The sequence below is a fragment of the Henckelia pumila genome, chromosome 4, assembly GCF_033568475.1.
Source record: "Henckelia pumila isolate YLH828 chromosome 4, ASM3356847v2, whole genome shotgun sequence".
Classification (NCBI taxonomy): Eukaryota; Viridiplantae; Streptophyta; class Magnoliopsida; order Lamiales; family Gesneriaceae; genus Henckelia; species Henckelia pumila.
The window spans coordinates 155,546,581-155,564,466 of NC_133123.1; the positions used below are offsets into that span (position 1 = coordinate 155,546,581).

The following is a 17,886-nucleotide window of genomic DNA, read 5'->3' on the forward strand; positions in this document are numbered from 1 at the left end:
TTAATGTGACTCACGAGTCACGAGTATCACACAATGATAGATTTTTGAGTTTTTCTAACATTTAGTTCAATGTATCCCTTAATATTTTAACCACAAAAAATCCATTAATTTGTTTATTAAGAAATTAATTGAGTGACATATTCCTATGCTGTTATTCACGCAGTTAAATGGAAAAGAAACGTTTCGAAAATTTAATACGCGGTTTAAAAAGGAAAAAAATAAAATATTTGTAATGTTTTGATATGTTATTCAACCAATTTCTAAACAAATTTGTGGTCCATCCTTGTTACATGCATTTGACTTTTTTTTTTTTTTTTTTTAGAAAATATTTTGCCTCCAATATTTTTTTAAAAAAGAGAATATCACATTTTGAAAACGCACATTTATGTGGAGTTATATTTCAAATTTTGCGTCAATGACTTATAGCCCCTATGATAACAAAATCACAAGTTTGAGACAATATTTCAAGTTCGAGATACTTAATGATAAGAAATCTCTCCTTCAACTCAAACAATAATATATTGTATCGAATTTTCCCGGTACTTTCCGATTGAAATTTATTAAAATTCGAAGCCTAATTAAGAAATTTACATATTTAACAAAATGGCAGGCTATATATGCATGAATTATGATACTAGGTAATTAATGTTGAGTTTACATATATAAAAGAAATACTTGATGTTAGATAGCAAGTAGACTTCAAATATTTGCAAAGTAAAATTAAATGAATACACAAAGAGAGACCTAATGGGATATCAGAAATGTATTTGACAGAAAGTAATATATGGTTAGAACTTGGAGGGAATGGTTATAGATGTATCATGCGAATATCCCGAAATTTAATGTTGTATTTGGATGAAAGGATTTAGATTTTCCTGAAGATTTTAAAAATTCGTGACGAGTTTGGAGAACAAATTTGAAGGTTGAAGCAAAAAGAAATAAAAAATAAAAACCTGGAAAACACAAGAGATTTCAAATATTTCATTCTAATTTAAAGCCAAATCATTCAATTCAATGCAACATTATTTTTTTGTACACTCTTCTATAAAATTGATTGAGAATTGGCACATTAAATATTATCAAATCTGCTGAATTTTAATATAGCCCAAAATATAAGACACACTAAATATATCCTCTAACAAAAAAATCTAACACTAAATGTAGTTTACACACACTCACACACATCCTCTCAAACAAAATATTTACTAATTCATTCTCAGGAAAAAAACAGAGAAAATTTATTAAAGTTTAGCATTTTTTTTAATTCATAACTAACGTAATTATATATCCTACTGCAACAATTATTTCCTTTGAAATAAACTTTTAGTTAATTATATTATGCCAATTAAAATAATTAATAATAAAATTGGTTAATCTTCTATAGAAAAAATATAAGAGAATTATATTTAATCTTGAAGCTAGACTAGCAAACAAAAAAAGTATACAAAAATCATTTGATAATCTAATTCAAATCCAAATATATTTATTGTAATCTAACAAACATGAATTTGGGATGGAGAAACGCTACAAATTAAATGAAATTATAAAATTCATAAAAAACATATCCCCACAATGGATTAATTTTTTTAAAACCCATTTTTCCTGTAAGAATTATATATATGAATATTCTAATCTAAATCTAAATAATAAAATGTCTGCGTGACAAAAGATTCCAGTCACCTAAATTTTTTTCCAGTTATATATCACATAAATGCAAGAATTTACAGGTTTCACACAGCACAAAATAAACCAAAAAGATAATGTTGGTTTTCTGTAAAAATCCAAAAGTGAACCTGACAAAGATAATATATACGTACAAGCTGTATAATTAAATAATCAATTAATTAACAGTCACACAGTTCTAAGTGTATATATAATATATATTATATGATATATTGATATATAATATATCCAAAGCATTGATATAACAGTAAGAGAGTAACAAAAGACAAAGAATTATGTTGCTTACTGTATAGGACAATTATTTGTAAAGTTGCTGCAGGAAACCTGTGCGAGCTAGAGTCCTTGGAATTAATCTTTGTTTCTTCTGTGAAATGCCCTATAACAAAATTTATTGTCTTTGAGAACTTCTGTGGTCTTTATCTCCTGATCTTTCTGTTTTGTTGTGACCCTGTGATCGAACGGTGGTTTTCGAGTTCATGTTCATCGATCCATATGATTTCAAGCTTGGATTTTGTTGCTGCAAATGAGTGATCTGTCTCATGATCATATCACTCTCCATTGATGTGGTGAGGTATGGAGGATTAAGGTGTGGGGAAATGGAAGGTAAAAAGAGCTGAGGATTCGAAGAGGAGACGACGGAAGGAGGCGTGAGACTCATGTTGTGGGATGTGTGAGCTTGATCGTTTTGATTCGGGAACGAAAACCCTCCTCCGAATTGGGATAAAGAGAGGCTTGAAGGATCCCAACCGTGGAGAAAAGAGTTGTATGTCATGTTTGGGAAAGAGGGTTGTTGTTGGCTGTTTAATGGGAACAAGTTTTGAGCCACAAATGATCCCTGCCCGAAAACCGCGGCCTGATCTTGGTTTTCTTGATGATCTTGGTGTGGTGAGATCCACTTCTCCTTTTGATCAACCAACATCACCCTTTCTTTCCCTTGATTGATCCCCGGAAAGGGTACTTGATCTGTGGTGAGGAAATTGTGGGATAGGGATACTATTTGAGGGTTAATAGAAGATGATTCTTGATATGAAGTGGTCATGTTGTTTATAGGTATACTTGGAAGAGGTGGAAGTTTGTCTATTTCGTGTTTGGTTGCGTCCAGCAGCCAGTCTACAACTTTACTAGGTTGGCTCAATCCCAGCCTGTCTTGAAGTTCGTATAACAGAACCGCGGTGGGCACGGAGAGCCTGATCCGACGATCCCTCAAGCCCCTTATGGTGCACACTTTGCTGTGCCTGTCTTTGCCTCCAAAAGCGCGTGATACGCGGACGATTCTTGGGTTTTTGAAGCTTGACCATTGCCTAGAAGAAGATGTAATGTTGATCTTGGGGAACTTGATGATGTTCTTATCGTCTAGTTCTTTTTCGTTGGGAGTGCTGCTGTGATCTTTTTCTCTCGAATTCATGGTCGACATAGAGTTTGTTGTTTCATGATCACATTCCACCTGCGAGAAATCAACTGAATCCACAGAAATCTTTTTCAGGTCATTTTGGAAAATAATTTTGTTGCTCAATTCTTTCATTTTTGCACATAAACATACAATAATTACTTATCATTAGATAAAAAATATTGGCGTTATATATATAGCTAAAAAGCATGATTTCTGATAAAATTCAGAACAATATATTCCTCATCTTGAATATATGATGATATTTTATCACAAGAAAGCATATTCAGACAGGGAATTCATAGATTTTCAAGAAACTCACTATCGGATCGAAAAGTGACAATTAGGGTTGGAAATATTTGAACTTGAAAATATTTTTTACAAATATATAATATTATATGTTAAAAAAGCTCAAAATCTTTGAAGAAGTGATTTTCAGCTCAAATATATGGGAGCTAAAATCCCCCCCCAAAAAATGAAAACAATTCAGACAGCACAAGAAAGATATATATATACAAAACAAGAACATGACTCACGATTCAACATAAACGTTAACGGCGATTCGCCCGAATCGTTTCTCTTTACGACTGCAAAGCCATGGAGGGTTTAATTTCAAGTAGGTTTTTCAGCACACTACTGCAACAAGAGAGGGCTGTGTGAGGATATCTTACACAGTCAAATATGAGAAAGAGGAATATCTCTATGCCATGTTGCCAAGGAAATATAAAAGGGAAAGGGAAAAGGAAAGGGTATGGAACATTTGCAACCATGTGGCATTAATTAAGCATATAATATAAATGACACATAAATCTTAGGAAGTCTCATGAACTTTGGAAATACCTAAAATTTAATTTAATCATATAGTCTTTTAGAAAATTTGCGATTTTGGTTATGCATGCTAATTTCTTTGCGATTTTGGCACTTTATTTAGTTAAATTATTTCTTGATTAATCTTGTATCGTTTGATTTTCGACAATGTAGACTTTACGTCGTCATTTTTCGTCGTGAGTGTTAATGATGTGATATATCACTCATTATCATCATATTTACGCCAAATCAACAGTACTATATCGGTGCACATAAGAAATGAATAAATATTACCGCACGTATAAAAATAAATGACTAACTAAAATTGAAATGCAATAACATAAAGAACTAAAGTCACAAAATATACAAGACAAAAGATATATATATACATATATATCTTGTTTTTGTGAAATACTTTGGCCTGAACAAGAGGGAACCCTAATGGAATGCAAGTAGTGATGGTGAATGCAAGGGCACAAGAGTGCTAACGCGAAATCATATATTTTCGGAGTGGCGTGTAGTAATATTACAAGCACTTAACTTTACACTTAATTGACTATTCAATATTAGCTCGATTTTTATGAATAATTATTGTTAACTAATTAACAGATCTTATAAGTCATAGTAGTGATAAATGAATATAAAGATCTTAAACCTCAAATGGGACCAATCTAAGTCAATCAATGGGCAAAAAAGTTGAGTGCTTTATTGTCATTTAAACACCTTTATCGGCAAATTTCATAGCATGCATTGATTCAACTTTCAAGTATGCATGCCTACTTAAATATAGAGCGAAAGTTCCCTTTTGCAAATTAAGTAATTAAGGGATTGTTAATTAGCATAATTATGTACTTTAATAATTGAATTTATATAATCGCCTCATTTTTAAACTTCAATCAATTAAATTATTTTAATGATCTATGCGTGCGTGCTATGATACATAAATATTAACCAAAAACAAAAAATGTCGCGAGTACATATTAATGTAGCATGTATGTGCTCTTGAAACACCCTTCTCAATTTTATTTTTTGAAATAGAATACACGCATAGTTTTCCCAATATTGCGTATATATGCATAGTAAAATCAAGGGACAAAATTGCATTTTTGTTATGTGTTCATCCTATCTATCAATTCACGGTTTTAGCTCTATAACTTGCGTTTTTCTTCAATGTTAGTTTTTTTTCACTAGAATGTCGATATAACATTAGACACCTCAACAATGTCGGTGATATATCATCATTTTCCGACACCACGTCCGATGAAAAAGAACCATATATATACATATATATATATAAGCAAATTAGTATGCGGAGACGATCGAAAACAAACTTTATTTAATTTAATAATTTAAATAATTTTAGCACTCCGCCCCCTTTAGTTTAGTTAAAATCCATCACAGTCTCACTAATTCTTAATACAAGTATATTTAATTAAATTAATAATTTATTTTTTAAAAAAAAACTATCAACCCACCCGATCCAAATTAAATAGGGGTGTTTCGGTATACCGAAATTCGGTACGGTATCAGTATGATACCATGTGTATCGACATTTTAAATATTTTTTAAACTATTTTTTTAAAAAAATGTCGGTATACGCGGTATCATATCGATACCGTGTATACCGACTTTTTTTTATATTTTTTCGGTATACCGAAATATCGAAATTTCGCAAATCCTATACCGATACCGATACCGAAAATTTCGGTACGGTATGAATCCCAAAATTTTTGGTATATGGGTTTTTCGGTACGGTATAGGCGGTATAACGGCATTTCGATATTTTTCCCCAGACTTAAAATTAAAATCAATTGTCCGACAAAAATTCATTTAGTATCACTATTTATTTTAATATTGTTTTGAAAAATAACAACGATGAAATTTTGCTCTCTCGAATAGAATTTTAGAGCTCCATCTCTATTAGTATGCTAAGACCGTAAATTGACCAATACCTAAACCAAAAATTAAAACATGCAAGTTACACGACACGAAATATAATTTTTCATAAAATCGAGATTAATTAAGAGTAGTAAAATAAAGTTAACAAAAATGAAATGAAATGAATTAAATAATTGTGGTGCATGCTTTTGGAGGTTCGATGGTTAGCTGGAAGAGATAATTGTGATATAGTCGTATCTAGCTCATATATAGATGATGGACCATTTTTTAGGTTCTTTAAAGCTTCTGCACTTAGTACCCACACAGGACCACACATAAATTTGCACTGAGATTACATCAACCAACTTGTATGTATCCTTTACACTTTCTTGGTTAAGAATTTCAATTTTTTTTAAAAAATAAAATAAAATTTATATATGTTCATGTAATATTATTTTAATTTCTGGTGGGCCGCGGTGTCGACATTAGAACATTAACATACCATCGCTAAATTTAAATTTTCAATTTTATGTAAGTAAATTTATTTTAACAATATTTATCGTTCGCACGTAATTAATTTTTTTTTTGGATTGCGTCCTTAATGATGTCATGAAGAACAAGATTGTGCATTAATGGAAAAAGGGTTGTTGTTCCTCCATTGAAAATATGTTCAAATGTTTTGTTTGTGTGGTACTAAAATGTGGAGATATCTTATATATACAAGTTTGCCACAATATCAAAATCAATGCTCTATTAATAACTCCTAAAGACACGACTAAAGAACGTTAAATTTAATTGATGACTTCTATGATATAGATTTCAATTTTGTCGAAGAAATTTAGAAATCTTTGCCAATTTAATTGGTTGTCATTTTAAATTACATTCCCCCTCCAAAGGCGGACTACTGTACGTAGGATATATATATATGTATATATATATATATATATATATATATATATACGCCAAGTAAAATGCAATTTAAATAAATAAAAAAAGGAACGATTTTGAAATGTATTGTGTGTATTATTTGAGCGATAATGTATGTATAGAATTGAACTACAAAACTACAAAATTTACCAATTTTAGGCTCTGTTTGGACAAATATTTAATAAATTATTTTTATATAAGTGTTTAATTACAAAATTTTTATAAAATATTTTACGAGTTGTTTTAATAATAAATATGTGTTTGGATAATTATCTATAAAAACATTTAGCATTTCAAAAGTAATTTGTTTTGAGTTCATTGTTTTTCATTTTAAAAACATTTAAAAATACTCTCAATTGTTTTTTAAAAACTATACAAATGTGTCTCTTCCAAACTTCCGCAGCTTGTTTATCTAGAAATGGCTGGCAATTTCGATACCTAATATATATATATACGTATCAGTATCTTGCGACTTGCAATCTAGAATTTTTGAATTTCAATCTTTGTCTGCTATTTTTGTGTTTGTTTGTTTGTTTTTTTTTTTTTTTTTCTTTTTTAGAATTTGAACATTTTTTTTCCGGCGTTGCGCGGTGTGGAATGATCGAGTGCTGTCATATATATATATCAACTAACTAAAATTATCAAAAAAATTGAAAACTTAGTGGCAAAAATTCGAAGGTGCGATCTATTATATTTGGTACTAGGAAATCTTATAATTATGGTTATATGATTTATTAGTTAAAATCAATAATTTCCCTTGATAATGAATTATTTTGTTCAGAAATTTATAGAGCAGAAAAGTATTAAAATTTGACCATTACTTTACTCCTTCGGGGGTTGTGGGGAATCAGTGCAGGAAAGGTCAACGGAGAAGAGGTCCAAAATGTCGCCATACGTATTGCAGATTTGTAATTAATACACAATTATGTAAATATAATCAATGTGCCCCACATTCATCTATGAAATATATATTATATTCATTTCATAACATTTCAAACTTAAACAGCTAATTATATTTTTAAAAAATATTTCAATAAATTTTCCCTATTCGATGCGCACTTGTACTGTTAAATAATTATCTAAACATGGTGATTTTGTTAGTGACACTCGAATCCAAATTCTTACGATGGTACATGGTTCATAATTCCCAATGTGGTACATTATCTATAATATGAATGATTAATATATGAAATACGGAAACTCTATCAACGAATGGTTGATAAAGAGTATGAATGAACCAATTTTATACCAGAATGATATGTATAAAAAGATTCAATAGACAATATCACATAAAAACTTCAAAGTTAATTAGTTAGTGCTTGATTTAGAAAATTTACAAGATGGATGACCATCTGTGACTTTCCTCAAGGTGCATGTGGGTAAAGACTTAGGTAGTGTTTGGGGGAGCTTCTAGGAAGCACTTCTCAGTTTTTTTTAATAAAATTTCATAAAATTTCAAAATTTTGTTAATGAAAAGCTGAGAAGTGCTTTTTAAAAGCTCTCTCAAACACTACCTTATATACGCCAGAAAGATCTGTGTCGGTAGAATGGAGACACTCATCGAATTTGGGACGTCACATAATTGTAATTTTAAATAAAGTTTTATCAAATCAATTAAAAGTTAGTTAGTATATATGTTTTTAAAAATTACATATTTTTGATCCGATATGCTTGCCTTTTTTGCAATTTTGATAATCTATGTAGTTAAATTTCAGTTTCATCATGATATCTTTCTAACAATTTTTTTAGAAGATAAATATACGAGATTAAAATGCAATTTTCTCAATGCGTGTGTGTCTCTGTGTGCATGACACTGAACATATCAGTATCACATCAATACCCAAAAAAAAAAAAAAACTAAAATTGATCTTAGCTGCGCTAATGCTAATACACGGCCGGGTTTAATCAATTCTAGCTCAACCGATGGAGATTTTAATTGCATGTCCATTCAAATCAAAATTCCAGTCTTTTATATATTTTTCACTCCTACGATTTGATGAGATACAAAACGAGCACTTTCAAATAGTTAGGTAGTACTGTTTTTTCAAAAAAAATAGTGTATGTAAAAAGTAAATGACTAAATGTTTCCTAAAAAAAAAAGAAGTAAACTTACAAAACCATATTTATTTCGAAATTGAATAAAAATGAAGACCAAATTAAAAAAATTAAATTTTAATTTTAGTTGGACTCGAGAGACACACACATATATATGTATGTACGTATTGCAATGTAGTTGGAGTACTCGATATATTTTATCATGCATATTAATATTCCACAAAAACATGCATGCAAGTTGAGCAAAGAAATGGGAATATCATATTAATTAATTTAATATTTAAAATGCGTACGTCAATTTAAATATCACATCAATAATTTTTATTTTATTTTTGGATTATTCCTCACCAATCATCATGCCATCATCTTTACCATTTATTATTATTATTATTATTATAATAATAATTATTATTATTTTAAAATAATCTTTACCATTTATTATATGAGTGAGAGAATATTATTTTGAAATAATCTCCATTTTTTTTGAAGATAAAAGGATCATAGTATTAATCAACCAAATCCTGAAATGCAACATTAACAAGCCAACTAGGTACATTCCCATAAAACTATTGAACATTATCCTGAAATGTTAGAGCTTTGTGCGCAAGTAAATGTGCCACTTTGTTTGCTTTACTATTCATATGCTTGATTGAAAGAAGTTGATGACCATGAAGAAGCAGATGAATTTCCTCAGCCAATACACCTTCTGGTCCCAATTCAACATCCGGATTTTGGATTACCATTTATTATATGAGTGAGACTGTGAGAGAATACCATTTTTGGTACTGCGTTATGTAGATTTTTTTAATATAATTTTCAAATTACAATCTCTCTTTGTCTCATGATTTTGACATTTCCAACACAATATTTGATATTTTCTAACACAGTATAACAATCATACAATAATTTTTAAAAATTAATCAATAAATCCAAGATAATTCGATAAGATATAACAAGAAATTTTAGCAAGGACGACTAACAAATTGATGAGAGATTTTAGTACAAGATAGTAATATCTTATACTTCAAAAGGTCCAATTTTTATTTAGTTAACATGAAATCCATGCATATATACCTTTACGGACTCCACTTATCTAAATCAATCTTGACTTTTTTAATCAAAATATTATCTTTATGCTAACATGAAATCAATCCGACATATGATAAATAATAAACATGTAAAAAAGTGTACACATATATGTATTTACGAGGTAATTAATTAGTTTTTATAATATATATACATATATATAAGTTATGAGGCCAGTAATTATAGTTTGATATAAATAAGCACACCTAAAATTGTACGAATATTTATGTATCAAATACATATGCCGTATGAGTTCAATATTAAACAGTGAGGTTGTGTTAAAGGGATTCAAAAGCAATTATCTCAATTATATTTGTAAGGTTTGGACAGTATGAAATCACAGAAATATCAGAAAACTTTTCGAGTGTGTGTTATCTTTCAATGTTGTCAACACTTCATGATAACACTATGCAACAGAATAATTAACTAACAGTAAAAGTAAATAACACACAGATATTTATGCACAAGTACTAAGTACTTGTACGATGCCTCATGGCGAAATAATCACTAGAAAATCAAATCAGTTTACAAAAACCAACTAGTGATTGTTTTACGAAAAATCTACTTTTCTCAACAGATTGAGAAAATAAAAGACTTCCTAAAAACTAGTAAGAACTAGAATAATAAATCAATAGGAATTTCTAAACCGAAAAACGAAAACCAAAGAAACACTTTCTGAACAACACTTCACTCGTGTGTTCTTCAGTGTTTCCAACACTACTCGGCAACACAACGTAGCAGTAGTATCTCTTCAGAAATTCTTCAATGATCGAACTTCAATACTCTAGAATTTCTGCAGTACTTTCTCTATGTATTTTGCTCTCTATGTTTCACTCTCTTGATCTCTCTATCTCGTTGTTCTGTTCTCAGATCGGTCCAAGCACTCCTATAAATAGATTTTCAATATGTTTTCATAAATAAGAACCTACAAAGCATGGAAACAATATATCATCAGAATCAAATATTTCGAATCAAGATATAATTGATATTACTAATTTTAAAACTTGTTCTAAGAAAGACAAAACTATAAATATAGAAATTGAATGCAATAAGGAAATAATTTAAAAGACATGTGTAAGACATGTTCTTTCAAACTCCCCCTTTTTGCCTTTTTGGACAAAACACACATACAAGTGCAAATAACTCCCCCTATCTTATGCAACTAAAGCTCCCTCTGAATTTAATCATCTCAGAACACAGTGTTGTGTGGTCGTGTTGGCAACACTTACTAGATCAGAGTAGCAAATAGTTTAATATCATATCAGAGAGTAATAAAGAGCACAACCTAATCAACTCAGAAATATATTTTGAACTTAGAGCAAAATAACAAAAATAAAAGATAAGGATAAGAAAAAAATCCTAAAACCAATTATGATTAATCAACATCTAATCATCTGCCTCTTCAGCTTGCTCAGCACTTGATTCTACTCCCCCTTTTTGTCCAGAAGGCCCTGGTAGTCCAAGTTTAGTCCTGTATTCAGCCATGAAGGCTTCATAGTACTCGAGATCAGCTTTGGCTTGTGCAATTTTCAGTTTAGCATGAGTCATTTGAGCACGAATTGCAGTAGAATTCAACGTAATCACAGCAGTGTTATGAATAGACATAGGTGGAACAAACTCAGTGTTGGCGACACTGGGTACCACACCAGTCCATGGTAGATCAATCATCCTATTTCCTTTCAGCAAACTAGGTGCGATCTTGATAAGCTCATCTCCTCCAATCAATTCTTCATCATCCTCTTTCGTGAAGCCTTGAGATTCCAGCATACCATAGATCAATGAAGGAAACGGAAACTTAGTTGCTTTCCAACCACCTTCTCGAAAGGTCATAATATTTTCAAACACCAAATTACCAAAGTCCAAAGGAGCTTGAGTTTCAATGGCAAACAGCGCAAGGGCTTGTGGCTTAGTTACCACTGTTGTATTGGTAAATGGCGTCCAATTCCTGATTGCAATTTTGTAAAGCACAGAAAATAAAGAAGTAAGCTTTGCAGCTGACAACTTGTCTGGGTGCAGTGGAAATTTTTGAACCATTCCTCCAGTGATCACTTTAGTGACTTGATCAATATCCTCAGTAACTGCATCATCATCGATATCAGGAGTATTGTAGTGTTCATTGATCAAAACAGGAGTAAAATCATACACCTTTCCTCGGATGTACACTCTTCCAAACTTAAATGATTTTTCATCTCCAGTCTTCATGTTCAGATTGCAGTAAAATTCTAACACAGCTCTTCTTGAAAATGGTCCGGCAGTGGTGACAGTAGAAAATAAATTCTGCTGTTTCAAGAAAGTCACCAAATTCTGCTTCTCGAAGGACACTTCATCAATATTTCTTTCTTCCCAACAGTCTTTTCCAGACAGAGCTTCCCATTCATCAGCAGATTCCTTTGAATAAAACTGAATATTGTATGCCTTAGCAGGATCAATATCAGAGTCAGAGTCAGATTCAGCAGCAGTGTTGTCATCAGTGTTGGAAACACTGTCATCAGCAACTTGTTCCTCAGAACTTCCAGAACCATCAGAAGCAGCATCCGCATAGTCTTCTTCCTCAGAACTCGAAAAATATGAACTATCAGACTCCTGAGGCCGGTTATTCTCAAACTCTTGCATCATTTCAGCATCTGGTTCATAACCATAAGATAGAACTTGTGAAGGTGCAACTGGTTTAGCCTTGGTTTTTCGAATATTCGCCATGAAAGTGGCCAGTGAAATTTCCTCATCAGTAGACACTGGAGCCTCTGTGGTTGGCTTTGTGGTATCATCAACAACAGCAGCACTAGATGACTCTTTCTCAGTAGAAGCCATATCAGTAGAAATTTCATCAGAAGAATCATCATCACTAGACGAAAATCCTTTATTCGATTTGGCCTTTTCAGCAACAGAGGTTTTTGTCCTAGCAACCACCTCAAAATTTTGATCCGCAGAATCTTCTCCAGATGAGAAATCTGGATCATCCAAAATAGGACGTGAAGTCTCCCCCTTACCACGAAATCTCTTATTGGTAGTGAAATCGGGGTTGAAGCCTGCTTGGCGCTTTGACCTTCTCGCTATTGGCTGTGTTGGGAACACACGATTCAACACTGAGAAATCAGGAGGATTCTCAAGGTCGATTTCGTTCCCGGGTTCTCCTGGTGCAATTTCTGCCAACGGTGTAGGTTGATGGCAACATGTACAATCGAGAGAATAGGATCAGAAGATAGCTCCGAAGGCTTGTCTTCCTCTTGATAACCCATCTCCGATCGTATATCATGCGAATCGAAAGTTTTGCCTGCCATTATAAACAAGATAAAAATTAAGGGTTTCAGAGAATTTTTGCAGAGAGAGTTAGAAAAGATTGAAGACGATAAGATCAATTTCTACAGTGCTTAGAAATATATAGGAATATGGGGTTCAAACGGTAAAAAAAATCAAAAGCTCCTATCTCTCATATCAGACTAAGAATCTCCCAACGGTAACAATTCTCCTACGGGTAAAAAAATCTCTCTAATTAAGGAAATTAAATTTGATTAATTAAGGATATCCCGAAACTCTTACTTAAGAATATATCAATATTCCCCAAAAATAAATAACTCCACATCGAGTTTTAACTCCACTGAAACATATTCAATCTCAATCAATTCAATTTTCAGCAAGTTGAGCAATTTTTCCAATTTTTGTTCGTCTTTGAAATGTTAATCCTGAGCACGATATGATCACAATAAATGCAAAATGCATGACCTAATTTATGTCTAAAACAGAATGTAATGAGATTAGATCAAAAATGATGCATGCAAAGTGTGTGCAGCACGTGTTAAGTACCAGTATTGGCAACACTTCCCAACAACACTGTAGTCTTCAAAATACTTTTGAATTTGTCACACTTCCAGAGCCATGTGTTTCTTCTTTTTATTTTGATTCAGAAGTGGTAGCCTGTACACTAAAAGAACGGTCTTCATTGGACTCTCTTAGGTAGCTTTTTCCAATTTTTTTTCGATTTTAGTTTGATTTTCAAGACATTGGTCACTGAAATTTTATCAAACCATGCTTTTTAATTTTTAAAACCACTTTTCACATGGGACAAGATCATGAAATACACGAACATCCCTCAACTATTTCGTGGTTTAAAGCATATTTTCATGGCAAGTGTGTTCTGAAAATAACTTTGACAGAAGAACTACAAAGTGTCAGTCAGTATTATCCAACAGTGCAAAACATAAAACAATATGAATATGCAGTATGCCTAAAGTCCTAAAAATGCTCATGCATGTTTGGTGTTGTCCGTCAGTGTTGGCAACACTTAAGGACAGCAACCTTGAGTTCTTATAAAGAACACATGTTGAGAGATTTCCTAAGACTGGAGAATCTCTCGAAGTTTAATGCTTTTGTAAAAATATCGGCCAGTTGGTTATTGGTCCCAACAAACTCCATTTGGATCATGTCCTTCTCAACCAAATCTCGAATGAAGTGATGTCTTATGTCAATATGTTTAGTTCGAGAGTGTTGTACTGGGTTTTTTGATATATCTATAGCACTTGAGTTATCACAGTACACAATTGGTGTTTCACTTTTAAGACCATAGTCTTGTAGCATTTGATTCATCCAAATTAATTGAGAACAACAACTTTCCGCTGCCACATATTCGGATTCAGCAGTGGAAAGTGACACGCAGTTCTGCTTCCTACTATACCATGAAACCAAGTTGTTACCCAAATAAAAATAACCACCCGTGGTGCTTTTCCTCTCATCAACATCTCCTGCCCAATCAGCATCACTATAGCCTACCAAATTAGTATTGGTTTACCATAACCCTAAGTCTAAAGTGCCTGCAACATACTTCAAAATTCGTTTTACAGCTTTCATATGTGTGACTTTAGGATCAGATTGATATCGGGCACACAAACAGACACTGAACATAATATCAGGTCGACTTGCACTTAGATACAACAGACTTTCAATTATGCTTCTGTACAAAGTGTTGTCAACACTGTCAGCAACACTGTCTTTGCACAGTTTTTCATTAGTTCCCATTGGTGTTTTCATATGTCTAACATGATCAGTACAAAACCTTTTCACCAAATTCTTAGCATATTTGCTTTGACACAAAAAGATTCCATCACTCATTTGTTTCACTTGTAATCCTAGAAAGTAATTCAACTCACCTACCATGCTCATTTCAAAGGTAGCAGTCATGCTTTCAACAAAATCATTTACAAGTTTTTGAGATGAAGCACAGAAAATTATGTCATCAACATAGATTTGACAGATAAGAATGTTACCTTGTACTTTTTGAACAAAAAGTGTTTTATCTACCTCACCTCTTTTGAATCCAATGTCAAGCAAATACTCCGTGAGTCTTCCATACCAAGCACGAGGTGCTTGTTTCAATCCATATAAGGCCTTCTTCAATTTATAAACATGATCAAGATGATGTGGATCTTTGAATCCCTTAGGCTGTCTTACATAAACTTCTTCACTCAAAATTCCATTAAAAAATGCTCTTTTTACATCCATTTGAAAAATTTTCATTTTCATGTGACATGCAATAGCCAACAATAATCTAACAGATTCTATTCGGGCTACAGGAGCGAAGGTTTCATTAAAGTCCACCCCCTCAACTTGTGTATACCCTTGAGCTACCAACCTCGCCTTATTCCTCACAATATTTCCTGATTCATCAGTTTTGTTCTTAAAAATCCACTTTGTTCCAGTGATATTACTATGATAATGTGGAGGAACTAAGATCCACACATCATTCCTAACAAATTGTTCAAGTTCATCATGCATAGAATTGACCCAAAACTCACCTTTTAAAGCCTCACCAACATTTTTTGGTTCAATACTAGACACAAAGCAAGAATGTCTTACCTGAGAGTATGCGGAAGTCATGCACACTAACCCACTCATCTTTCGATAATCAACTTTTTCCTTTCTTCGGGTCTGCATCCTTCCTTGTGCATCTTCTATGATTTGTGAAGTAGGATGGTTTTTCTGAATCTTGCTAGGTACATCATGTCCAGCATCTCGTATTTCATCTTCAAAATCATCCTGTTCTTCTGTACTCTGTTCATTCATATTCAATGTTGGACTCAGTGTTGTGCTGAGTGATTTTTCATGTGGGACAACGCTAGTGACAACACTGGAATCAGTCTGTGAAGAGACAGTATCTAGCAGATCATCAATATTGTCTTCAATTGTTTTCTCTTTCAGATCTTTTTGACACACACATATGGAACTCCAGAAGTTAGATTTGGCATTCCCCGTAAAACATCATACTGGCTCAGTTTCTTCAATGCTTTGAAGTTGGCATGTCTCAACTTTTGATGTCATAAATTCAAATCATCAACCTTGGTGAATTTGCAAGCAAGTTCCTATCCAAGTTGATAACAGTTGTCCGATGATCTAGACCCTGTCAAAACACACGAATTACTTTTATCAAAAACTTGACATAAATTCTTATCAAATTTAACATAAAGATCATCATCACAAAGTTGACTAATGCTAATAAGATTTGCATTTAATCCTTCAACATGTAGAATATTGTGAAGCTTAGACAGTCCTTCTACATTCAAAGTTCCTTTTCCAACAATCTTTCCATTGGCTCCTCCTCCATATGTCACTTTTCCTTTATCCTGTTCAACATAGTCAGAAAGATACTTCTTCAATCCTGTCATATGGCGTGAACTGCCACTGTCGAAGTACCAATGACCTGCAACATTAGTTTTTAAGGAAGTATAAACAACATTACAACTGGATTTAGCTTTTGGTACCCAAACCTTTTTCTCAATATTTTTCCTCCTGGCAGTGTTCTGGTTCAGTGTTGGCAACACTGATGACAGTTCTTGCCTGGAATTTCAGTACATATAGTCATACCTGAGTTTGAAATAATAAGGCTTGATGTGACCTTGCTTGTGACAGTAATGACAAACAAACAAACGCTTCATTTGCTTTTTCTTCTGAACATGAGCTTGTGCCTTCAATGGAATTGGTTTTTCCTTTGGAATTGCAATAGGAATGCTAGCAGATTTACTGTTCTCTTTTACAAAAACAGTTTTCGATGACTCCCCAACTTCAAACTTGCTATTATGAAATCCTAGACCAGCTCTATCATCTTTTTCCATCATCAGAATTGAATCCAGCTTGATCTTGCTTGAATTAAACTTTGCGAGAATTGCATTGGCTCTTCCAAGCTCTTCTTTGACCTTGCCTAGTTCTAAATCCTTTTTGCTCTGAACAACTTCAAGTCTAGCCATTGAAGCTTTCAGTTCACTGTTCTCCTTTGTTAAAGCAAAATTTGTCTTGTTCCTTAATATCCAGTCATTATACAATTCTTCATACATCTTCTAAGCATTATCCCAAGACAGTTCTACTTCACCAGCTTCCTGATTTGAGTCTCCAGAAACAGATGCATTCAGACAAAGTACTTTTTGGTCAGTGTTGTGACCAAGTGTTGTGACACCTGTGATAACACTATGTTTCTTCTGCAGCACCAAAACTGAAAGGGCATTGTGAGTCTCTTCTTCTCCTTGTTCTGTTCCTTCCTCATCTTTATCATCACTTAGGGAAGCACACATTCCTTTGCGAAGTCTGGTTGGGCACTCATTAGCATAGTGACCGAAGCCCGTGCACTCATGACATTTCACAAATTCAAACTTCTTTGAGATATTCAGTGTTTTTCCTTCTTTCTAAAAGTGATTTTGACTCTTTGAATGGATGGTATTCTGTTCTGGTTCGCATATCCTCAATGGTTTTCCAACAGTAGGAGCATTCAAAACTTTAGGTTTCTGACCAGGTTTCTTAAAATCTCTCATTCTCTTCAAGTAGTTACCAAATTGTTTGGTAAGAAAAGCAATGGAATCATCTCCTAGATCAGACTCGTTTACTCCCTGTGTCAAATCAACAAAATCATGGTATGAGTCGTTAGAAACTTGAAGTGCAATAGACTTACCTTTGTCCTTTTTTCCAAAATTTATCTCTAACTCATATGTTCGAAGCGAACTCATCAATTCATCCAAACCCAGAATTGATGTGTCTTTTGATTCATCAATAGCACAAATCTTCATTTGAAATATTTCGGGCAGTGA

General features: G+C 32.7%; 1 protein-coding gene across 2 annotated transcripts; it reads right to left on the bottom strand.

Moving 5' to 3' along the window:
• Positions 1-1,877: 1,877 nt before the first annotated feature.
• On the bottom strand, positions 1,878-3,787 carry LOC140863569 (transcription factor TCP5). 2 transcript variants are annotated; one of them, XM_073267094.1, is made up of 2 exons: positions 3,607-3,787; positions 1,878-3,127 (listed from the first exon to the last, which is right to left on the bottom strand). In XM_073267094.1, exon 2 carries the CDS (start codon positions 3,095-3,097, stop codon positions 2,072-2,074), a length of 1,026 nt encoding a protein of 341 aa, XP_073123195.1. In that variant the 5' UTR covers positions 3,098-3,127; positions 3,607-3,787; the 3' UTR covers positions 1,878-2,071. The 2 variants fall into 2 exon arrangements, with proteins under 2 accessions (XP_073123195.1, XP_073123194.1); XM_073267093.1 differs by having other exon boundaries at positions 1,878-3,141; positions 3,607-3,786.
• Between the last annotated feature and the right edge of the window lie 14,099 nt (positions 3,788-17,886).